The following is a 26319-nucleotide window of genomic DNA, read 5'->3' on the forward strand; positions in this document are numbered from 1 at the left end:
TTCTCTGTTGAAACCAAATGATAGTCAGCCTTGAGTGCCGCTTTGAATACAAACATATCAACTGTTCGTCAAAACTGCAGGCGAATATTTCATTTTCCCCGAGCCATGTGAGCGTATTGTATTTTAAATTCTTCACTTGATGGACATGTATGCATTATTAAAAGGTTAGGCAAGGCATCGTCAGCGAATTGTATGGCCCTCACATGAATAAGAAATCGGTTTATTGTATGTGCAATCATGAAAATTGTATTTGATGCTCACGTTAATTTCATCAAAATTATTAGGTATTCATCAACTTGTTTCACTTCCCCCTCTGTTAAGCTATAGTCACACAAAAACCTTAACCGGCCGATGGTATGTCATTCAAAATAATGTACTAGAATAAATCGGTCTGGAGTCTGTTTCGTGGGGGTGTGACGGCGGCTTTACTCTGTAAAATAAAGAGCGGTGTACTAATTAGGAAACCGCTGTCATTTAGGTATTTGTATAGCACCATCTATCCGGAAATGATCTATTCCAAGGCGCTTATTTTAAAACCGGCGTAATATAGGTATATTACCCAGGGAAGGCACTTTAGTTCTGAAAACTGTTCTCCCAGCGGCCCCTGCTATTATTATTACCCCGGCTTTAGCTGGGCTGCCTAGGCGCTCAAGCATTCAAGGAACTTTCTTCCTACCGGGTACCCATGAAATCACCTCATCTGGGTTGAGTGCAGCACAATGTGGATACATTTCTTGCTGAAGGAAATTACGCCATGGCTGGGATTCGATTGAACCCACGCCTCTCTGTTTCAAAGTCAAAAGACTAATCCACTGGGCCACAACGCTCCACTAAGCACGAGCTTACACCTCGAGCGTAAGCTCGAGCTGCCTTCAAGCATTCATTGAATTAATTGTGCCAAGTACCCATTCACCTCTCATGGGTTGAGTGCAGCATGATGGGGTAAATTTCTTGATGAAGGAAAACACGCTATGGCCGAAATTCGAATCGACGACCGTGTGATCGAGAGACGAGTAAGAACTCCTTCACCATGACGTCCCTCATCCCTGTTCTTTCAGCTTCCCGGTATAAAATTGACTTCTTTCTTCATCATCCCATGCGCGGATCCAAGAGCAGCAGCTCGAGGGGTAACATGTACCTGTCCCGCCTTTCGTAACAAAACTTGTACATTGTTTCTCCTCTCTTTTTAAAAGTACATACTTCCAGAAATTGCACCCTTTGTTATGTGTTTATGAGATTTTCTGAGACGCTTAGTACGTCCGTTTAGGAGTAAGAACACATATATTTGCCTTGCCCCTTTTTGGTTGGCTGTAAAGCTGAAATACTACCCTCTGACTATTACTATGGTAACTGCATATGTTGTATCTAACAACAGAGTTTCAATTTACCATCCCATCTATCACTCAGATCATTCATAACTGTGTAGGAATAACTGATAAATGAATTAGTTTTCTCCGCCATTATAGCATACTGAAAGAGCATTGTGAGCATAAGAAGCATCCAATGTAAACAAAATATTGAAATATTTGGCTTCCCATACTTTATGAGAGTTAAAGGGAAAGTTTACCCTGAATTAAAGTTTGTTGTAAAAATAGCAGAAAAAAAATATTGGTGAAGGTTTGAGGAAAATCCGTTAAGGATTAAGAACATCATTAGAATTTTAGAAGTTTTGGATTTGTGACAACATAAACGAGCAGCTGCCCTATATGTTATGTAATGCATGAATTTCATTTTTTTTAATATGGCTCAGATGACTTATTTTTGTTTTCTATTCATGATTGGGTGTGAAATGATTTGTCTAATGATATACAATAGGTACAGTATAAAATATTTTCATTTTTCTGAGAAAATGACATTTCATTGATTTTTTTTATCATTCAGTATGTAGGAATGCTGCTCGCATATGACGTCACAAATCAAATATTTAACATTCTAATATCAAACTTTTAAAATCTTAGATGGATTTTTCTCAAACCTTTGGCAATATTTTTTCTGCTAATTTTACAATAAACTTGTTGTCAGAGTGAACTTCCCCTTTAAACCATAGTCAAACTAGGGAGCATTTCATCAACATTCTTGTCTGACACGTTGTAAGGTCTGACAACTTTCCTTAAATCTGATTGGCTGAAAGGCAATGTTACTATCGGATGAAATGTCCGACAAGTCCTTTCATGAAACGTTCCCTGGACTTCAGCATACGGGCCATAGTGTCCACTCGTTTCGAAAATTTACCCCACGTATCTGTAGCATGAATTGCACAATTGGAAGTGCGACTAGTTACGAGCATTTACAGAGAAATCCATCAAAGTGGTAGGGTATAGTTTCATGATTGTTTGTGAATGGGGCTTTCCTATAGGGGGTCTGTTTCACAAAAGGTTGGAATACATGATACCACAATCCATCACCTGAATGTTGACACAACATTAGATGGCACAACATATCTTAGATGAAATAAAGCTCAGAGGAAATGTCGCCAGAACATATTTTGCTTCGGTGACAGTTGCTCCGGGCTTTATATCGTCTAAGGTATACGCTAAAGGTTTGATTAGGGTTTCATGTTAGGATTAAGTATGGTGTGAGGTCCAGTGCTGAAGATGGTCATGCCATTATTGTGTGGAATTTATAGCGGAACTATATTGTTGCCGGAGAAATGTCATGGAACCCTTTCAATATAATCCTTTAGCGTCATAGCACAGTTGAAAGAGTCCAGCAGGAAATACAGAATACAAGAATGATGCATCTCAAAGCATTCCTTATTTTATTTCAGAAACATAAAAAGACAAGTCGTGAAACCAGTTGATATAAAAATTCTTCAAGATTTTGCCATAAATTCTTAGGAAGGATATACAAGCCTTCAAATACCCGTTTATAATCCCAAACAATTGAAACAGAATTTGGATTTGATACATGTATACATCAAATAATTTCTTTAATTTCAGAAACTAACAAATACAAGTCATTATTTCAGTAGAAAATCATATTGTGAAAGACTTTTTCACAGGATGACTACCATTTTAAATTGTGTCTTTAACTGGTTCAAGAATGTGGTTGAAGTTATTTAATTTTTTAACCCAGTCATTCATTAACATATTCTATTTTCCGTTAATCTATGAGATTTTTGTTCTTGAATTTGGCTATTTATTGAAAAAAATATGTTGGATAAATCCATTCATCCTTAAACTTATGGGGACATCTGGACTGAATGTATACTATTTTATTAACATGCATTTAGACACAATCATGGGTTTAAACTTGCTTTCACATCTGCCTTTAAGGCTTACAATGATACAACCAACACCGACACAATTTATAAAGATTTTGACATATAAAATCTACTTTATTCTAAGAAAAATATTTGAATATAAAAACCTATAAGTACTGTGTGTATATATATAAGTGCCCCACCAAAGGTCAGAGCCACATCTTTCCAGCAGGAATTCCTCAAGTGGTTCTTATTTATTGCTAATCAATCACTTTTCGTCATAGACAGAACACTGGGGCTTCGGGATAGAAACCACAGCCTTGAGGAACCCCCTATGAAGGGATGTAAATATAAGCAATGCTATTGTACTAATTGACAAATTCTTCCTAACATGATAATGATAGGATTATATGTGACAAACCAACCATAAATCAACGATATTAAGTCGCCAGGGAAATAGCCACAATTTGGAACCCCAAAAGTAAAAATTCAAAAATTTGCTCTTTTTTTTTATTTGAAAGGGTAATTCTTCATTCTGCCAAAATTTAAAGTTGTACTGTTGAATAAAAGACAGGATAAATAATTTCTTTTACACACTCTTTGCACACTACTGGAAAGTTTCACAGAAATTGCACTTGAGACACATCTCAAAGTGAACCCCAAACTTCAAACCTAGTTTCCACCTCATTTAAAAAAAAAAAATCTCACTGAATTTCTTGAACATTCAATCAACTACTTGTGAGGGTTATTGCTGATCGATTTCAACAAGTGTATTTCCAAGCTTAGGATGTGCTTTTTAACACTCAATAAAAATCTAAACAAAAATCCTTTTGGGCGACTTATTGTTGGTTTTGGGGTGGCCGGTCACATGTTTTATATTTACTAAAAGATAACATAAGATACAACGACCCTCAGATTCCAATATATACACCATAAAATGTGAATAGAAATGTACCTTTACAGCTGCTTGTAAATTGATATATAATTATATATGTACACATTTTTAGAACCAATCTTACATTGCAACATGAGGAAATATGCTTCTTTTAACCCAATCTAGGCTGGGGTATTTTGAGATCGCGGCCGTCCACCGCGCGATCGCGCAAAAAATTGGCACGCAGGTTGTCTGGGATATAATCTACAAAATTGTATAGTAATTTATTTCATGCGAATTGTTATTAAGTAATTATGCTAATTTATGCGTAATTAGTATGCGAAATCATACTTCTTCCTCTAACTCCATAAATAAAGCTCCAAATGTTCTAATTTTTGGCATAGAAACTCTTTGTGGTGTTCTTAGCAAGTTTACATGAAAAAAATTGTGATATCAGATCAATTTCTTATGTATTATATTGTTTTTTGCAATTTCTTATGTATTTCCTTGTTTTTTGGACCCTTTGTTTTTCATTGTTTTTTCAATGAAATTCGTTGAGGACTCTTCTAAGATCATAAACAGCATAAAATACATACATTTAGACCAGCAAAACTAAAAATAATCATACATTTATGATTTTTTGTTATAAACACGATTTACATTGACTTTGTACACGAAATCATGTTTTTGAGCAATTTTTGGTCTGACATGCACTTACATAACATTGCATAATTTCGGAACCGTGTACCTGGGTGACGCAAAATTGGTCTCAAAAGTTGCTCAAGACTTGAAAGTAAAAAGTCAGCGAGTAGCACGGTCAAAAAATTGTGCGCGGCGAAAATATTGCGCGACTCGTTGAGGGGGGGCCTCCGAGGCCCCCCCGGCCTAGATAGGGTTAACTCTCTTTAATAAGTTCATGAATGCAGCAGTACAATATAATATCATAAAACACACCTATTCCAATTTTTTTTTTCTAAAAATAAAGAACATTTCAAAAAGAGAGTATGCCATATATAGTATTCATATGAAATGTTACAAAGCTTTATTCCAAAATTGGATCACATACTAATTCTATGTCTGCAGTAGCCTTTAAAGGCATTTAAAATGCCACTATCTTTAACAATAAGTGGTTAAAGGGGTACGCTGGGCTGAACATAATCATATACATGGAATACAGTTTTCTTGCTTATTCTGTTTTTTTCATAATTAAATTTTTCTTGCAAAGTCTTTGTGTTCTAAGAAGTTTTTTGTTTATTATAACACATTTGCTAGAGGATACAGAGCAACGTTTTCACATTTTCTAGAGGATACAGAGCAACGTTTAAGGCATATTAAAGTATGTTAAGATTTTACTACGTACCAGTGTTTCCAAATGTTCTTGTACAATAAAAAAATCATGACAAATTAACACATATATCGAGAATGTTAACAACTACATGTAATTCTAAGCTTTGCATAAAACAATAATATATGCATAACATACAATATTTCTAAGCTCTGCATACTGATCAATATGTCAAGTGACAAGAATTGTTTTGAAATTAATCTTCAATGTGTACCTCAAATGCAATTGCTCAGTTTCTATTTCAGAACTGTGGAAATGAATCATTATCACGGCCCTGCTTCATAAACCTTGTTATCATGACAAAATTATCATAACAGTTAAAAGCTACTAACATTATGCGTCTTGATTGGTTGATGCCAAGTCTCTCATAGAAACTTGCTATTTGTTGTTACCATAACCATAAGATGAAACAGGTAGAGCGAGAAATGTCTACTAAGGACCTGGACAAGCCGTGTCCAGATCTTCATCCTCTCCAGTGTATAGACATTGTACAGTTCCATCACGGCATTCGGTAACCAGGTCATAGCAATGTGGAGACCCAATGCAATAGGTAGAATCACCGTCCACACATGCTAAAAAAGTAAGAGAAAAATCAAATAATAATAATAATAATAATAATAGGAACAGTGACAACAAGACACAGAAGCTTTCTGGCTGTTCTAGGAGTCGAGGTGTCCTTTGAAACGATACAGAAGGCAAGCTTGCTTGGAACAGCTCATATCCTACGGAAGGTCTTGAATTAGAAAGAGAAGTGAACAATGAGAAGATGACCCATTTGATAGAATATAGAACAATAACCCTAGATTTCTGGAAGAAGTCCGGTTGCTGTTTAATATACCAACAGAACATCAAGTTGTGGACAATGGAAATAATAATAATAATAATATGTGCTTGTATAGTACATATCACTGCCCACGGGCATCTCTATGCACTTATAAAAGGTTGAAAGCACATGCCTTATAGATGAAATGAACTTCTAGGGCCTTTTTCATGGAGAGTAATGGTACTAGCTTCACCATTATTACCACTTCTATGGTAAACGAATGTAAACATTATCCAAAAGAAAATAAGACACAAATAACACACACAAACAAACAGAAGCATACATGGGTATACATCACATGTAAAAACAAGTTTGAATGGACAGAATGGCTTTTCATAGATGTAACTGATTGAATCAATCGCATCTCTTTGTAAGACAAGGCTCTGATCAATTTTCCATGAGGTCTGTGACCACAATGACAATTCCTTGTCAAAATAAACCAGCGTCTCTGCCGATTAAAGCAAAGAATATCACTAAAATTGTAAGAGCTGGCAATTAGAATGTCAAAGTGCATAGGTCGCACGCACCTAATCCTGCATCAAAAACTATTCATTTCACCCCAACCTTTTCCCAAGATTTGTAATTTGATATATATAGCAGATCGACCCCCAAAACATGCATATGATTCGCCAGCTGACACTGATTCTAGGAAGGGCAATCTCTCCCCTTCCGTTGCATGAATTTGGGGAAGAAATACATGTATTTACTGTTTTCGAAGTGATTGACTAGTGGAAGAGTGGGGGCTATTCTACTTTTGCAGGTGATGAATGAGATCTAGTTACAACAGGCCAGAATATACTGATTTATTTCCAAAATAGGGCTGTCAATTTTAGGTCTTGATGGTGGCATATGAAAAACAACTATCAGATTATTTACTTTGCAATGGTAGTAAACATCAGTCCCCCTAAGTTACATGTAATCCTTATTTTACATGTAGATGAATTTTTGTTTCTTGCTACATTAATACACATGTCTATGGGGAAATAATTACAAGTGTGAAACCTGTAATGTTAATGAGAACAACAAAATTTAAGAAAGTGGATTCCTTGAAACCTTGTTAATCAGACAAGTATTATCTTTTATTGCTGCATTTGATCATAGGAACAGCTTTTCCAACTACAGTCAACGCCAACATAAAAATGTTAACCAAGGAATGGAAAATATCTAACTGGAAATTGATCACATAGGACAGATGTCGGTGGTCTGGAATGACCATATCATGCAAGTTGAAACCAGTGTTTTCAGGTTTTTTAGGCTACTCACCCACAGCTGTGACTCTGAATCTCACATAAGCTTCTGTGTTTGTCGGGAAGTTAAGAAGAACATATCCAGTACTGCTTTCTAGTGTAAAATTCTTTGTTGAGCTGATGCTCTCCACAGATCCAAAAGTATCAAAGTAAGCTTCCTCTGACAAAGGAGATAGAGGGTCTTCCCCGGCTCCAGCAGTCACAATCGGATGGTAGTCCAGGGAGTGATCTGCAGTTCCTGTGAAGTTCAGAACCTCCACAAAGAGCGTTGCCCCGGAATCGGCTTGGAAGACGTAATGGTAGAAGTAGAACCTCTGGCTAGCTGGTGTGCCTCGATACTCCACAGGATCTCCAGCTCTTTGTTCTATTGTAATCCATTCTCCAGTTGTGACGTTTCGTGGTCCTGTCATGGTCAGTAAAACATCAAAGAAATTGAGGGATTAATGAAGAATGTTATGCTTTGCTGGTGTGGACCAATTTGTGATAGCGTCACAACGATTTGTCCAATCTCGAGGGGTTAATATGACTTTGTAACATGTCACTGTCTCACCTCCTTGGGAACTATTAATGTGGTGAGACAGAATCCTTCTAAGTGTTCGTATTCATGATTAAACAACATTTATTTGCCAAATAATTCTGTTAGAAATGTGTAATTGCTGAAGAATAGACAACACATGTGCTTATCTGTGTTGGTGATTTTCAGTGTGATTATTTTCAGCTTAGATTTCATGAGGACACATTAAGTTAGGTTTACATGTATTTGACTGAATCAGGACCCTGTAACACAAAGGGTAGCAATTAATCATTTGATGAAATGGCCTATCATGATCATCGTTTCATGCGCATTTTGCTCAGTCGACTGACTAGGAACCAATCGGGATTGTTCTTTCAATTGAGTGATTAATGGCCTTTGTATTAAAGGGCACAGATCTACATACACAATAATATGCTGACAACTAATCTTGATTTCAAAGCCTTTCTCATGATAACAATCGTTTTTTTAAAGACTTTCTCATAGAATAATTGTTTGCTGCACCTAAAGGTACTTAACCACAATTAGACTGGGCTATTTCGATGCCTGAGAAGACTGGGGGGCTGATTCAGCCCCCCTTATAGGATCTTGGCTGTCAATCGTGCGATCGCGACGAAAATTGGCACACGCGTTACCCATGTCATTATTTACAAAACTATAATATCAAATTCTGTGAAAAATCTCATTGCTCATTAATTATGCTAATTTATGCGTAAAATCATGATAAGTTTGCTCTAATTAATAAAATAATGCCCCTAAAATGCTAATTTTTGTTTCACATACTCTAGATAGGCATCTGATCAAATTTATTTTTTTTAAATTTCAACATCACATTTATTTTCTTATGTACTCTATTGTTTTCTAAATTTCTTATGTATTTCTTTGTTTTCGACTTTTCGTTTTTTGTTTTTTCAATGGAAATTGTCAGGGACTTTATTTTGACCATAAAAAGGATAATATTAATTGCTTTTAAGCAGTAAAAGGAAAAAAAGGAAAAATAATCTTACAATTATGAAGTTTGGCTAAAAACACCATTTGCATTGGATTTGTACACAAATTCACGTATTTGAGTGATTTTGAGTCTGCATGCACTTACAAAATGTGTAATTACGGAACCGGGTACCCGGGGGTCACAATTTTGGTCTCAAAAGTTGCACGAGTCTTGAAAGTAAAAAGTCAGCAAGTGACGCGGTAAAAAAATGTCAAGGGGGGGCTGAATCAGCCCCCCCCAGTCTTCTTAGAGTTAAGAGAATATTCATTAAAGTCTTACTGATATAATCTGAATGCCTGCAAAAGTCTTCATCCGCTCCATCAGGTTCGCAATGCACAAGGAAGTCACATAAATAAGCATCAAGGAGGCATGCATCCTCGTTGGGGCATTTGAAACAATCTTAGAAAAAAATAAGAAAATGAAATTGAGAAAACAACACCTGTATTAAACACAGAAAGTGTTTATTTCAGACATCGTATCTACTTTGATACATGCATATCAAGACACAAGAAGAAGCACATGACATGGGAAAATATAAAACAAAAAAAGTTATAGTTTGAGGTTTCTTTTCATTACTTGTCATGATTAAACCCTTTATAGCTCACAAAACCTTTCAATGCACTCACATTAGGTGGTTTCAGACCGCCTCGAAGTTCGTCAGTTCCAGGTATTCTCTGATCGGGAAATTTACCCCGATCAGAAAATACCAGGTATTTTGGTAATGTGAAAGCAAACTACGCGTAATTTCCCCGAAAGAAAATACCCGCTAAATAGTAGGTACTTGGCGAAATTACGAGAACTTTCGCGGGGATTTTTCCAAGGTCGCAGGTATTTTGGCGATGTGAAAGCAAATTACGGGAACTTTTAGCCCAGCGTGTTGTTGGGTGCGGCGCCGTGGGTGGCTGCTGGGCTAGTAGTTTTGAATCTCGCGCCTTGCCTGCTTATTAGACCATACTGCGCATGCTCCTAACTTCAGGAATTTATCCCGAAGTGTATGTTTCGGGGCGGTCTGAATGCAGGAATAATTAATGGGTATTTTTTAGCCTAAAAATGTTCTCGTAATTTAACGGGGATTCTTGTGATCGAGGCGGTTTGAAACCACCTATACGTGCATCACTTGTATACTAACCATCACAATATGACATTCCAGACACCATGAATATTTAACACCACCGAAATGAGCGACATTAATGACACTTCAAAACCCGGGGGGGGGGGGGGCCTGTTACACTGACGATTGCATTCCATGCACGACCAAAAAATCACGTAAAAAGGATGTCTGTTTCAAGATAGGGCACGTTACGTACGTACATTGTAACATGATAAGGGTGTCAAAAACACAAAAATAATGAAAAAAGAAAGCTATACGTGTTTAGGGTGCTTATCAAGACCCCTTGGTCGCACATTGTATCCACTCGTCAATGGAAGTGGCCCCCCGGGTTCAAAACTCACCACAATCTTCTTCATCGCTACCATCGACGCAATCTGTTAAGAAGTCACACACTGAGTCATTGGAAATACAGTTACCATATACAGGATCAGCGGTTTGGCATGAAAATTCATTGCACTGATCTGTGACAAAAACAAAAAAGAGATTGATTGATATAATAGTTTTTTATTTTTCAACAGTGATTAAACACATCTGCTTCTCAGACAATCACATTTAAATAAGAGAAACTTTCCTCTGATCCTTAAAAATCCAAAAAAATGAATTAGAGGAAAAGCTATCTTAAGATTTTGTAAAGGGTAAAATCCTGGTCTGAAATACAGTGTCGGCCGTGGGAAATGTCACACGCGTGCCTGCGGACGCCCTTAGGGCTTTCCCTCATCTACCCGAGGGCATTTGAGGGGAGAGGACGAGGGTGTTTGCCCGGACGAAAAAATTGACCACGTCTGCAATTGGCCGTGCCCCGCATTTACCCTAAGGCACACTAGCATTATAGGCTTACTTCAGTTCTCTTCTGATAGACCATAATCTGAATATTATGTTTTCAAAACTAGCGTGATCGGAATCTGTTCTAGATTATATTTAGGATTTTAGACATTAAATTATCGCATTCTTCTTTCGAAATCAGATCAAGCACGAAAGCCTTCCCCAAAATAAATAAATTTTTTCTGTTTCGGTAACGGTGGTTGTCGATTGCAATCAGAAGTTGGCGTGTTCTTTCGACATTAGATCATGCACAGATGGTTAAGTCCCCACTTATTATAATTTTTCCCTTTTGGGTATGGCTATTTTAAAGCCAATATAACAAGTTTACGACACAACATTTCCTTTAAAAAAGTTTAGATAAAAGTTATGGCTATTTACCAGACTATTATACCACGTAGAAGTGTTCACTGCTAGCTACATGCACTACAATAATGCAACACACAGGGGGGTACAGGTCAATGCACAAAGAGGTAACTTTCAACTCACCAGTAGGACTTGAAGAAGTGGTTGTAGGAGTGGATGAAGGGGGGGGGGGGGTACAGGTCAATGCACGAAGAGGTAATTTCAACTCACCAGTAGGACTTGAAGAAGTGGTTGTAGGAGTGGATGAAGGGGGGGGGGTACAGGTCAATGCACGAAGAGGTAAATTTCAACTCACCAGTAGGACTTGAAGAAGTGGTTGTAGGAGTGGATGAAGGAATAGTTGTAGGACTGGTAGGAGAACTAGTAACAGGACTAACTGTAGGACTGGTTGGGGAACTGGTATCGGGACTAACTGTAGGACTGGTTGGGGAACTAGTATCGGGACTTAATGTAGAACTGGTGGTAGGAGTGGTTGCTGTATGAAAGAACAATCAAAACATGTCAAGTCATGAAAGATGTACACAAATATTGAATGCTTAATGGGGCATGGTCAAACCTATTCACCCAGAGGGGATTTCTTCACATTGCTACATGCAGAGAGTTAAGGATCGGTGGATAAGTCTCCTGACTTAAATATAAAAGGTTTGAGGGTTCAAATCCCGGTCATGGTGTAATATACATTTGCAAAAAATTGATCCATATTGTGCTGCACCCAACCCAGGAGAGGTAAATGTGTAACTGAGAAATTTTCAGGGTGGAAAATATAACAAGATTTGACATCATGCAACATCATACTTAAAAATACTGATACTACTACTCCTCCTACTACTACTTCTACTACAGCTACTACCACTTGTGGCACTACTACTACCACTACTGCTACTCCTCCTCCTACTCCCATTACTACTACCACTATAGTGCGTATCAAAAAAAAGTTTACACCTTGAAAAAGCCCTGGGAATTAAAAAATATACATTATGTGGGTAATTTTTTCACAGATAATCTTGGGTTTGGGTCTCATCTATCCAATGAACGTAAAAGTTTTGACAGAATGTTACACTTGAGTGAGCACTGTCCATTTTTATAAAGCTCGCAGAAATCTGTTTGAGCAGAAATGCTTGTTTACACGCTGTGTCAAGGGGGAAGGGCGAAATCAAACTCACCCTGCAAAATATTTCTCATACATTTCCTTTGCACTTTTAGTCAATTGAAATAAAACCGATTACATTCAAGCATTTTGTAACAATTTTGCCACCCAAACTGAAATGTCAAAACTTAGTAAACACAACCCTTACCCTTTTTGTGCCAGCTGGATCTGAGGACATAACTAAATCTGAACAAAAGTTTATGTCAGACATCTCCAGCATTTTTTCACTAAGTTTTTATCATTTAAAGTGGGTTTACATTTCATTTTTCATTTAATACTTGTTTCTCCACACCTTTTCCAAGCTTTACAATGATTAACAAAATGAAAATCAAGCCTCAGCCATTTCATGTAAATCACAGCTCAGTGTATAGCAAATATCGTCACGATGGCCTCGGTGTGTGGGGGAGTGGGGTGGTGCGCAATGCACTCTTCAAAGTGTTTTGGGCAAGGAAACAAGTTAATAAAGATATCTTCAAATCACTTTTACTAGCTAAATTCCACGTGTTCTTTATGATTAAGGTCTACTTTTATTCCCAAAACTATTTAAAAGTTCTGTGCAAATCATTTTTCACTAACTGTTCAATTACATGTAAGTAAGTGGTGCTCACTCAAGCGGAAATATTTTTCGACAGTTACTTCGTCATTTGCTTAAATGGATCTGTACCAATGTTAAAATGTGGGAAAATTTTCAGGATATTACAAATGTATGATTTTAGAGGAATTTTTCTAAGTGTTAACTTTTTTTGATACGCACTGTGTATTACTACTTCTACTACTATCACTACTACTCCTCTTCTACTAACTACTACCACTACTAACTCCTAATGTACTACTACTTCTACTACTACTACTCTACTACGACGACGACTACTACGGCTACTTCTACTACTACTACCACTACTACTGCTACTACTACTTCTTCTTCTACTACTTTAACTACTACTACATGTATGACTACTAGTTCTACTACTATTACTCCTACTACTAGTACTGCTGTTACTACTGCTACTTCCACTACTACTATAATAATAATAATATCTAGACCTCACCGCAAGACAGCTCATCAGACAAATCCACACAATCGTAAATGTCATCACACACCCTCGAAGGATCAATGCAAAGACTGTCATTCCCAGCATTGTTAACACAGCAGAATGGAGGCAGTTCTTCTGCAAAGGGTATGAGTAATACACATCATCTAGAAATATTAGTAATGGGTCTGTCACATCGTTCCGAGCAACCCCTGCGGGTGAGTTGTGGGTGAATGCCTGCGACTCACCAGCAAAAATGTTTAGAGCATGTTCAAAACTTTCCTGCATGCAAATCAGAGACTTGTGCGTGCTTCTGCGGGCAATATGTGCGAAATAGGGTATGTGTTACTGTCAATGTGGGCGACCTGCGGGTGGCAAAAAGAGTCACCCTCGAGTCACCCACAAGGCTTGCACAGAACGATGTGACAGGGCCTTAAGAGCTACATGCATAAGGTCACTTAACATGCATAAAAAAGCAGTTCTGTAATTAACACACCCGAGGCAGAGCCGAGGGAGATACATGTACATGTAGGACTGTTTCAAAAGGAACATGAGAGTGGGGGATTATTTCGAAAGGCCACCGCACACCTCACGATTGGTCTGTGACCCGATATATTTGAATAAAACTTATTAGAATTTGATGCTAATATTGGGACATGGAATACCTTACTGTGTAAATCATTGTAGAAAATGAAATACCTAAGTTAAAATCTGTGACTATGCTACATGTATCATCCTTATTAGAACAAAAGCAGAAACAAGATGAGGAAGAAGGAGAATTCCATACAAAGGGTAACATACATTCATATATTTTAGTATTTTCATAATGCCTCCTCATAATGCAGGTAGCAGTAGGGAGCTAGGTATTTCTTTTTATAAAGGTCGAAATGGCTTGGGATGTACACCAATATTCACACATGAAATGCATGTTCAGTGATCTACATTACAATGGTATAATGCAAATTCTAGCAAGGGAAATACATACAGTTTTGCCTTTACATACCGCCTTTCAATAGTAACATACCAAAGATGCTTAACAATGTATAATATAAAGATTGTATTCAACATACTATGAATCTTCTTTAAGATTGGTAAAAAAGAGTTAACCAGGTGATTAAGTATAGTTTCCCCATGATCTTTCTCCATTACACGCAGTGACAATCTGGATGCGCACGAAGAGTAAAATGGAAAAAAAGACTACTACTAATGGCATAATATCCACACATATTCCTATTCAACAAAAAAATTATGACAATTTTCCCCAAGTATAATTTATATTCGAATTAGAATAGTGCTGCATTTCTTGTTTATAATCATGATGGTAAATGTTTGCTTACAATTAAGTTATGTTGAAAAATGATTACACTTGCATACTTTTGTTATTGAATCAGTTTGTAACATCACCTGTATTCCCACAAGACAATCGCGACACTTTAACTTACGATCGCAGAACAGTTCGTCACTTTCATCAGAACAATCAATAAATCCATCACATCTCCATTCACTTGGTAGGCAAGGGTCATCAATCCAAATAATTTCGCATTCAAAGCAGTCAGAACCTATGAGACAAATGTTATTCATTAAAACTCTCCATATCAATGACACTTGCTCTGGTGACAATTCTGCCCAACTTTGGCAAAAGGAAGCAAGAGACACATCAGTCAAATTTGAGTTATTGTTGTTTCTGAAACAACCTTTGTATATTGCACGTTCAGGCAAAATTTGGGGATGAAGTGATCGTTCCAAGGAAAGATATTGAAGGAAATATGCTGTTAAATTGCATTGATGCCCATGTAAATGACGAACACACATTGCTCATTTACAACAAATGATACTTTTGTAACTTGCTTCCTTTTGCCAAAGTATGGAAGAACTGCTCCGCACTAAATTCCACACACTAATCCAATGACCAGCTTCAACAATGGATTAACACCATACCTTACACTAAACATAACATAAAACCCTATTTGCAACCTTAAAGGTAAATTCCAGTTCTAACGATCTCAAAATGACTTTTTACAGAATCTAATATAATGACCACCCAAGTGTCTGTTTGTATGAATAAAAATATGTGCCAAAGGATTCTGGAAGAAATTGTGTAATTGCTGAGAAATAAGCAAAATAAGCGCGGATTCGGTCACTTCCATCGGGTCTTTATTCCAGCAATAATAATACACTGTCCCATGTGTGTCTATCTGTGTTGGTGATATTCAGTGTGAAAATTTTTCAGCGTAGATTTCAAGATTTCACAAAGTTCAGTTTATGTAACTGTACCAGATCTAGATCCTCGATGATATACTGACAATTAAGCCTGGTTTTACAGACTTTCTCGTAAAATCAGCGTTTACTGCAACTACTGGCCTTTCTCTTTAACCCTACCATCTGAGAAGAAATTAAGCTCAGAGCAATAATTGCCGTAGGAGCAAATTTTGTGTCACCCTGATAACCAATTGCAGGGAGATTATAACACTAAACAGATCCAAATGGAGTTGGAATTCTTAACAAGTGCACACATTTGTATCAATAATGCATATCATTTACAATGTACTTAATGCAAGAGAAAGAGAGCAATGTACATGAAGATATAGCGCCTTGCATGCTCATGGGCCCTGTTTGGAATCAAATCCCAATCTTCCATGCTGTCGTCAAGCGCTTAAGACCACTCGGCCATCATGCCACCTTGACTTCGAAAAATAAGGTGTATGTTCTGTTATAGTGATCCTCACCACACCAAGTTTTCTGGGCTGGCATTGGAAATGCGCTTTACCCTATATTTAATCCAGGAGCTAGACGATATCAACCATAAACCTATGAAAATACTGTAGTTAAACTTGGACATCGCTCTCATTAAAAAAAAACTAGTTAATACTGGAAATCGGCTCAGGAAACCAGTTTGGAAAATCGCTTTGCTAGCGTTCCCATTTGATCAGCCGAAAGAGGTTTTCAAAACCTCTTCACATATAAAAGTGGCATTGTTGCTATGGGAACACTCTCAGTGGGTGACATGTTTCTCGCGAAATTTGAAACCGCAGCGTAGGCATTTCACATACAGTGGAATAGAGCGCTCAAAGAACGGTTGTGTCCTCACACTAAAAAACCCAGTTTAACGAGGCAAAGCGATTTTCAAAACTGCATCGCGAGGTGGTTTTCTGAACAGGTTTGGAAAATGGCTTCCACGACCGCTTTGACTATTCTCATTACACATTAAACTAGTTTCCAGTAAACTAGTTTAAAGAGAAATTCCAGTAGTTGCAATAAACACTGATTTCATGAGAAAGTCTGTAAAACACGGCTTAATTGTCTGTATATCATCGAGGATCTAGATCTGGTACAGATACATAAACTGAACTTCGTGAAATCTTGAAATCTACGCTGCAAAATGTGCAGACTGAAGATCCCCAACACAGATAAGCGCACGTGGGACAGTATATAACTATTGCTTTGAATGTCGTGCCCGACGCTCTACCCGAATCCTGTGCTTATTTGCTGATTTCTCAGCAATTACACAATTTCTTCCAGAATCCTTTGGCACATACGTTTTATTTATACAAACAGACACTTTGGTGGTCATTTTATTGGATTCTGTACGAACTCATTTTGATATCATTACCAAAACTAGCATTTACCTTTAAGGATGGTAGTGAGAACGGTGTCTTAGTCTGCATACAATCTACATGTACCCACTATCCATGTGGTGTTATTCTAAACAGTCTATAAAGTTGGTGTACTAACAACTTGGTTTTGTCCTCTTCATTTCTCTGCCCTTTTTTTTTTCTGTATACAGGTTTATCCCACCACAGGCCTTTGATTTTCAGGTCTTACGCCTTCTTCTACAAAAACATGCACATATCTATATTCCTCATATATATCTATGTTTATGAAAAATGTAGAAACTGGCAAAATGGAAAAAAAATGTCCATTTGAATTGAATTGAATAAAAAAATTTAACTGTTTTGTCTAATTTCGAGTTAAATTATTACTCACTTGGTTTGAACAACGATAAGGCAAATCAGGGAGGAAAAAACGGTGAAGATCAAATTTTACATAAATACAATGCAGAGCAAAGCCTGGTGCACACTATGCGACTTGTTGCAATCCAAATTTCACAGAAATTGTAATAACATCCGATATGAACTTTCCAAAAAATAAAAACCTTTGCGACCTGAATTCAGAATAGTGGTAGGACTTCTGAATTCGAAATTCAAACTAGTTTAACCCTAAAAAGACTGGGGGGGGGGGCTGATTCAGCCCCCCTCGACATTTTTCGCGTTAAATCCGCCGCGCGAAATTTTTTGACCGCGTCACTCGCTGACTTTTTACTTTCAAGTCTCGCGCAACTTTTGAAACCAAAATTGTGACCCCCGGGTACGCGGTTCCGAAATTACACAACATTTTGTAAGTGCATGCAGACCCAAAATTACTCAAAAACGTGAATTTGTGTACAAATCCAATGCAAATGGTGTTTTTAGCCAAAATTCATAAATGTATCATTAAAATGGTGTTTTTAGCCAAAATTCATAAATGTATCATTATTTTTACTTTTACTTTTACTTTTACTGCTTAAAATCAATTAATTTTATCTTTTTTATGGTCAAAATAAAGTCCCCGACGATTTCCATTGAAAAAACAATCAAAAACAAAAAGTCGAAAAACAAAGAAATACATAAGAAATTTATAAAACAATAGAATACATAAGAAAATAAATGTGATGTTGAAAATTTTGAAAAATAAATTTGATCAGATGCCTATCTAGAGTATGTGAAACAAAAATTAGCATTTTAGGGGCATTATTTTATTAATTAGAGCAAACTTATGATTTTACGCATAAATTAGCATAATTAATGAGCAATGAGATTTTTCGCAGAATTTGATGTTATAGTTTTGTAGATAATGCCATGGGTAACGCGCGTGCCAATTTTTGTCGCGATCGCGCGATCGACGGCCGAGATCATAAGGGGGGGGGGGCTGAATCAGCCCCCCCCCCCCAGTCTTCTTAGGCGTCGAAATAGCCCAGTCTATTTAGGGTTAAGCCTCTTTGTAGGAATGAAAGCAAATTCAAGTTTTAATCATAATGTCATCATCGGCAGTGACTTGAAGCCGATTTGGACTTTAATCCAACCACAGGGTTTGCTGCAAAGCAAAATTATAGTATTATTATTCATAACGTTATGCTGAGCTTTAAATGGAAAAAATTAACTTCTCGGAACTTTCACATTTAATGGAAAATGTTATTTATTAAAAAATTGCGTCACCATCGGATCGCATAGCGTGCGCTGGGCATAAGTATTGAAAAATGTAAAATGCTTCGTCTTACATCCATGTTCGTCTTCGCTGCTATAGAGGCACTGAGTTTCTCCATCACATCGATCTTTATACTCCCAGCAATGGGGAGATCCAGTACATGGTATGAAGGGGAGCTGACAATCTATAAGAAAAGAAAACAATAGTATAAGATAACTTTAACATTTTCATACAATTTATATACGATTTATATAGTCTACATGTTGGCTCAGTTCACTTTAAAAAAATTCAGTTATTTTTCTATGTTGTCAGATTTCAAGAGAGAATTGGTCATTAATTTAAGATTTCTTGAAAAGAGTAATAAGATAAAAATAACAGAAAAACCGTAGGGGAAGGAGGGTAAGTTGTGACACTTTTTGCATTTTGCATGTTAGAATTGATATGACTAGTAATATTGTAGAAATAAGTACCTTGCCTTTAAATTTGATTCTTGGGAAATATTTTCACCTATATATAACTTTCTACCCCCACACTGAAATTCGTTGTGACCTTTGAAAAAACTGATGTCAAATGGCTCAACTTGCCCCATCTGTGGGGTAAGTTGTGCCACGGTCTGGGGTAAGTTGAGCCACAAAAACTGTATACATAATGTATGCAGGAGAACCAGGATGTCAATTTTTCATTTTAAGTTTTTTCACTTGCTAATTCTTTACAAATACTAACATCTTCTAAAAATAAAAGAACTGTCATGTGAATTTGCTCCTTTCTGTCTGCATATCAATGGCTTTTTCTGTTTTTTAATTTTTTATTATACATTACCATAAGAGTAACCATGGCTCAACTTGCCCCATGTTGGTTGGCTTAAATTAGCCCCGTCCAAACTTTTTGCGATATTTTCACATCCACATATTTCTTATGCATCCATCATGTAAAAGACTATGCCAAGAGTGAGAATCCATACCTGGACTAACAATTTTGGTCTTATTTCTATAATATATTTAAAGATGTGTGTGGGTAAACAGCACTTATCTATTTGGTATATTTGAAATTGGTATTTTTCGCTCTAAAAAATACTTTTTGATTCAAAGTTGAAAACAATGTGGTGGGGTTGAGGGTTATGCAGTGGGTCATCAATAAATGACACCACCACAATGTCTGACTCATTCATTATTAGCCTGGGGGTGGTGGCTCAACTTGCCCCTATGCTCAACTTACCCTGCCTTCCCCTACATTGAAATAAAAAGCCTGTGAAATGTGAAACTAATTGTATATATTGTTTGTGTTTGTTTATTGATTTCAATGTAATAATAAGACAAAAAATAATAGAAAAAAAGTACAATGAAATAAAAAGCTTATGAAATGTGAAACTAATTGTATATATTGTATGTGTTTGATTATTGATGTTAATGTAATGAATAACTCTGATGAGGACAAAAAAATAAGATAACTTAAACGTTTCCATGGTGAAGAAGATGTTAGTAGTTTTCATGGTACACCATGTATCTTTCTTGGGCAATTGTTGATCCCAAAAAGGACCACCCTAGCTTGAGGATTTGACAAATGCCTTCTTGTCGCTCTCCTGAAAACGGCAAGAACGCACTTGTTGAAACATCGACATTGGTTGGTCCTTTTCAGGACCAACAATCGGCCAAGAAAGATACATGGTGTACCGTGAAATCCACTAAACAATATAAGACAACTGATTTTTTTACACTGAGTGAATATCATAAATTTTGCGTGAGACCATGTGGGAAGCCAAAACAATTATTTAATAATGGGAAGCTGTGAAGAATCAGAATACAACAATGCAAGTTTCATGCATTTTCACTGTTTATATAAACAAAAAATATATATGCAATGTACCCGGCGGTCAAGTCACGAATTTGCATAAATTTACACTGCTGTACTATGTGGCTCATGTATTTTCCATTAGTTAATTTCACTTATAGCTCTGGTCTAGGTATTTACGAAAGTGACAGGGTAATCTCAAATACAAAAACACAAGAGGCATAAGAAGGAGAAAAAGGAAAAGAAGCAAAAGATGAAAGAAGAAAAAATAAAGAAAAGACAAAGAAAGGATGAAAAAAAAATTAATCAAGAAAAACAGGAAACGCTAACAGTAGAAGGAAGGAAAATTAAACAAGAAATCCTGAAGCTTCTTACCGACTACAGTAACGTTTAAGGTGACATTGGCTTGAACACCTTTCGGGATGGCTACAAGGACGTAGCCGACAGAATCAGGAATGGAGAAGTTCCGGGGGCTGTGATCTAGTCCAAAAAAATATGCAACAGTATCCTCTACAGAAGTAGGGTCCGTTCCCGTGCCAGCTAGAACTCTAAAGACATACTGGAGAGGTCCAGGATCGTCTTGCGCTGTGATGTTTTGCATCTCGACGAAGAGTGTTGTCCCAGGAGGAGAGGTGAAGACATAGTGGGTGAAGTTGTAGAAGTTGCTGGAGGGTGTGTCGCGATCCCCGTAAGCGCCATCTAACCAACTTCTGTTTATGACGACAGACTCCCCAATAGCCAGGTTGACCTCGTCTATAGAATGCAGAAAGAATTTCGACATTAGAGTTGAGAGGAAAATGTTGGATTAGTTATGGCAGAATCTAGAAATGCAATGCCTCGATGCAATAACTGTACAGTGGGTGGTTTAACCCTAAATAGACTGGGCTATTTTGATGCCTAAGAAGATGGGGGGGGGGGGGTGCTGATTCAGTGATCATTGTATTATCACTATTTACTATTTTTGTCTCTAGAAGCATCGTTTGGATCAATTTCTTTTACAAATTTCAACTTAGTTATCATGAACAAACGGAAAGCCCTTGTGATATTTGCCTGCATAAGAATGGTGTAAAAAGACTTAATACAATTTATAACTACTTCAAATATTAATCAATTTCAGAATTTTCTGACAAATTGCGCTACTTTAGAGCTCACTCATTATGAAAGATGTTATGAACATATTTTGTATAATTTGTGTGAGTTCTTGTGTAAATTTGAGATTATTAACTGTGTTAATATTATTCAAATTATGGTTATTCTGTTCACTGATACCCAATACACCCACAAAACGAACTAATGCATCATTAAGAAGGGGGAAAGAATCTGAATTTATCATGTGCTCTGAGAAATTGTCGGCAAATAAAAATGTTTCTATTGCTGAAACACCTGACAGGCATTGTTAAAACACCTGTTTAATCTTGTTGTCGGCTTGTCATGGTCAAAGCCGGTACTAAGCGGGTACATTCATATCCTTTCCCTTTTTGCAAGCCTTTGAGGCTTTTTGGGATACCTTTTTCTTTCATTATTTTTTTTTAAATCTCATCTTAATGTTTCATGATTGTATTTGTATATTTATGTTCAAAATAATGTATGATATTTGTATGTTTTATCATGTATATATTATTGAAAGAAATAAATGAGCGTATTTCCACTCTCCCTCAATACAATACAATATATGCCTGAATACAAGGATCAGTGGAGTACCTAGGATTTTCCACAGGGGGGGGGGGGGGGAAACGGGCTGAAAAATTTGACAAGCAAAAAAAAAAGGGTCTTCAAGCTCGTCAGGGGGAGGGGGCAAAATAGGTATTCAAGCTCGTCAGGGGGGGGGGGGGCAAAATAAATGGGAAATGCAGAAACTTTGCTGCACAGATGTGGGGTATGATGCATGCCAGAAGACCTGGCAGCGGCATTTGTTAAGGTGTCCACGACCACACAGGCAAATTACGAAAATAGTGTTGGATTAGAACATAAGATTCTTACTGATAAAAGCTGTATGGTTGCAGAGACTTTCTGCCTCATCGTCGCCACTTGGGCAATCCTTCCAATAGTCACAGACTAGGATGTCATCTGGGCACCAACCAGTTCCATTACAAGGTACACAGCCTGCAAAACAAGTGGAGCACCTCTGGTAGTCTCGCCCGCATTACGCGATTTAATATATTAGCAGTGCTAACTTTGAAAACTACTATAGCATAATTATTCACAAAAAGCACCATTCATATAATGATACACATTCATTGACCCTAAATGACATTTGACCTTGATCATGTGACCTAAGACTTGTCAGTGAAACATAATTACCCTTATGTACACATTTCATACGCTATAACCATATACTTTCAAAGTTATGATAACAATTTAACAATTACCTCCAACATGGCCAAAGTTCATTGACCTTAAATGACCTTTGACTTTGATCATGTGACCTGAAACTCGCACAGTATGTTCAGTGATACTTGATTACTCTCATGTAAAAGTTTTATGAACTTGATCCATACACTTTTAGAGTTTTCATGGTAATTCAAGAAATACCCCCAACATGGCCAAAGTTCATTCACCTTAAATGACATTTGACCTTCATCATGTGACCTGAAACTCAGCCAGGATATTCAGTAATACTTCATTACCCTTATGGCCAAGTTTCATGAACTGGGTCTATATACTTTTTTATGTTATGCTGTCATTTAAAAAACTTAACCTTTGGTTAAGATTTTATGTTGACGCCGCCGCCGTCGGAAAAAGCCACACCTATAGTTTCACTCTGTTATGCTAACTTAGCCTTAAGTTAAGATTTTGATGTTGATTCCCCCAACACGGTCTAAGTTCATTGACCCTAAATGACATTTGACCTTGGTCATGTGACCTGAACTCAGACAGAATGTTCGGTTAAACTTGATTAATCTTATGTCCAAGTTTCACGAACTAGGTCCATATCCTTTTTTTATGTTATGCTGTCATTTAAAAAACTTAACCTTTGGTTAAGATTTTATGTTGACGCCGCCGCCATCGGAAAAAGCCACACCTATAGTCTCACTCTGCTATGCAGGCGAGACAAAATGAAAGAAATTGGATTAATATACAAATAATAAACATTTTATAAAACAAATAATGCACAGCTTTTAATATGTAAAGTGGCGATGCAGTACTCTCAAGGTTATCTACAATCAATGTCCGATAACATTGATCGTGATAAGAAATACAGCAGGTTACACAGAACTTGCCATACCGGTACTTCCCTCCAGAAACTGTGTCCAAAATATTCAATAAGGGTTGTACATTAATATCAATAAATATACAGTTGAGGCCAGAAGTTTACATACACCCAGGAAATTCAAAGAAAAGTTGACGCTTGCCAAACATCATAAAATCTACAGTATCTTATAAAATATTTGTGCCATCATGACAAATTTGATATCAAACAAATGAGTATGTCATACCCCTTCATCAAATTGCTTTGTCATTAGAAGCTGACAAATATTTAGGTGTCATTTTTTCCTGAAAAATCTTCATATCTTAGACAAATTAAAAATAAAAACTTGACAAAAACATTTCATATTTGTGCTAGATACTTCTTAACACAAACATCATTTTTTTGTTCAGTGGTGACATATCATGCTGGAAAATGTAATATAAATCATAGCTTTGACATTTAAATAATTCTATGAAACGATGTTTGAAAATATAATAACAAACAGTACAATACATTTGGCACAAATATTTTTTTTTTCTTCAAAGAAAATTCCACCTGAAACATACTTTAATCTCAACGGCATCCCAATCCTGTGAAAGAGCTTAATCACGGTAGTATTTGTATTTCTGGAAATATAGTGAATTTTAAGATGTATGGCAAGTGAACAAATTTCACTGAATTACATGGGTGTATGTAAACTTTTAGCCTCAACTGTATATACCAACAATGTACAAAGCTAACAAGTGTATCACACCAACAATGCCTGCAGAGGAAGGGAAGAGTAAAGCTAAGAAACTAGGAGGATGGTGGCTCTCCCCAGTGTCCAAGTTTCCAGGGCTAAAGTATCCCCCTAATAAAACACGATGGCCCGTATTCTGAAGTTGGGTTTAAATTAAACCGAGGTTTAAGTTAAACCAGACTTCAGAATACGGGCCAATATCTGAGAATCTCTGCCTTTACCCATTACTGGCCTTGGCTCACAGAGCTCTTGGCCACGACTACCCCTGCAAGCCTCGGAATTCAAATATGTTATCGGCAAGAAAAACCCCCACCAATATTAGCATAAGGGCATCAACATTCTGCAAAATACAATTTATAAAATCTTACAAATCCTGACCAACCAATCATCCATTCAAAATGCAATCCCAACCATCCAGCAAATTTACGATGGATGTTGCCATGCAACCAATCACATCTTCAACAATCCCACATGCCCTCCAGCCATTTATACATAAATGTACAAGTCCAACCACTTTTTCAACAATCCCAACAATCTAACCAACAGTGGATGCAATTCCAACCACCCAACAAACCAACCAACCAACCATTTTTAACAATCCCAACCATACAACCAATTGTGTTGAAATGCAAGCCCAACCAACCAATTAGAGATAAAACGTACAATCCCAACCAACCAAACAACCAACCAATCAACCGTTTTCTTTCCAGCTGAAATATCCAAGCAATGAATATGCAAGCCCAATCACCAACCGATCAATTTTTGAAAGCCTAAACATCCAGGCCATGATACAATCCCAAACAAACAACCAATTTATGATAGCCAAAGTATTCAAGCCATGAATTTACAAGCCCAACCAACCAGCCATCTCATCCACATAAAGTGATAAATTGCAAATGTGCTTAAAAGAGAATAGTTATGACAATGGCCCGAATTCACAAAGGTCAACTAAAGTTATACCGGGGTTAAATTTAGTCGGGGGTTAACTAATACCGGGGTATAAAGTTAGTCCACCGCGCTATTCACAAACGGTGGACTAACTAATCCATGGACTAACTTTAGCACCCAGTGCTAAATTTAACCCACGGCTGAGTTATACCCCGGTGATAACTTTAGTCCATGGATTAAAATGACGTCAAATGACGCGTTTTATACCCCGGGTATAACTTTAGTCGACCTTTGTGAATTCGGGCCTATATGTCCAACCTCAAAACCGAATGATACAGTGCTGCTCATCCTATCAAATAAATGGTAATCTGAAAAAAAATCCTCTGATATGTTTAGCAGCATACTCAATCACCTCATTTGAGGTGGTCTTCACAATTGTAACTATAGTCATATCTGAAACCTCATTGTTTTAAAGCACCATAGGACCCAAAACAGTGATTTTACATAATTTGTGTCAACAAAGTCCTTTAGAGGAATGAGGAGTGGGTGGAGGGCAAAAACCTTCTTGGATGGAAACTCAATTTGCGTTGCGAGGAAGCGCAATACAACTTACTAACGCGTATCAATTGTGACATAAAAACCGCCCGCACTTGAGCATGGCGATGCATGCTTCAGCCACCAAACCAATAGGCAAATTGGTTAAACAAGAACTTCACCTCATTCTAACAAGCAATGATATGACTATGACAGAATTTATTCGATAGTCAAATAAACTTATCATGATTACCCAAGTTGCTTGCATTACAACTTAAATATTAAGGCTGTGCATTATTTGCTTTACTTGGTCGTTAGTAGGAATATGTATTTGAAAATTGGCTAAAACCACAATCATATGTCAAAAAAATTAACGCTGTACAATAGTAGAATATTTCTGAATTTCTTTATCGTTGGAGTACCACAAGAGGCCAATGAATAAAAAAACACA

At 37.0% G+C, this 26319-nt stretch overlaps 1 protein-coding gene across 1 annotated transcript in view; it reads right to left on the bottom strand.

The window, feature by feature from the left end:
* Nucleotides 1-2741: 2741 nt before the first annotated feature.
* The window catches only part of LOC129267057 (uncharacterized), a 113722-nt gene continuing 90144 nt past the window's right edge, over nucleotides 2742-26319 (bottom strand). The window contains exons 40-49 of the mRNA XM_064103736.1: nucleotides 22498-22620; nucleotides 20893-21270; nucleotides 18803-18913; nucleotides 14931-15047; nucleotides 13507-13626; nucleotides 11606-11785; nucleotides 10467-10586; nucleotides 9294-9413; nucleotides 7508-7894; nucleotides 2742-5993 (exon numbers count right to left, since the gene is read on the bottom strand). Of these exons, the coding sequence (XP_063959806.1) occupies nucleotides 5854-5993; nucleotides 7508-7894; nucleotides 9294-9413; nucleotides 10467-10586; nucleotides 11606-11785; nucleotides 13507-13626; nucleotides 14931-15047; nucleotides 18803-18913; nucleotides 20893-21270; nucleotides 22498-22620 (1796 nt within the window). The 3' untranslated portion in view covers nucleotides 2742-5853. The remainder of the gene's footprint in view (nucleotides 5994-7507; nucleotides 7895-9293; nucleotides 9414-10466; nucleotides 10587-11605; nucleotides 11786-13506; nucleotides 13627-14930; nucleotides 15048-18802; nucleotides 18914-20892; nucleotides 21271-22497; nucleotides 22621-26319) is intronic.

The sequence above is a fragment of the Lytechinus pictus genome, chromosome 8 (genome assembly GCF_037042905.1).
Source record: "Lytechinus pictus isolate F3 Inbred chromosome 8, Lp3.0, whole genome shotgun sequence".
Classification (NCBI taxonomy): Eukaryota; Metazoa; Echinodermata; class Echinoidea; order Temnopleuroida; family Toxopneustidae; genus Lytechinus; species Lytechinus pictus.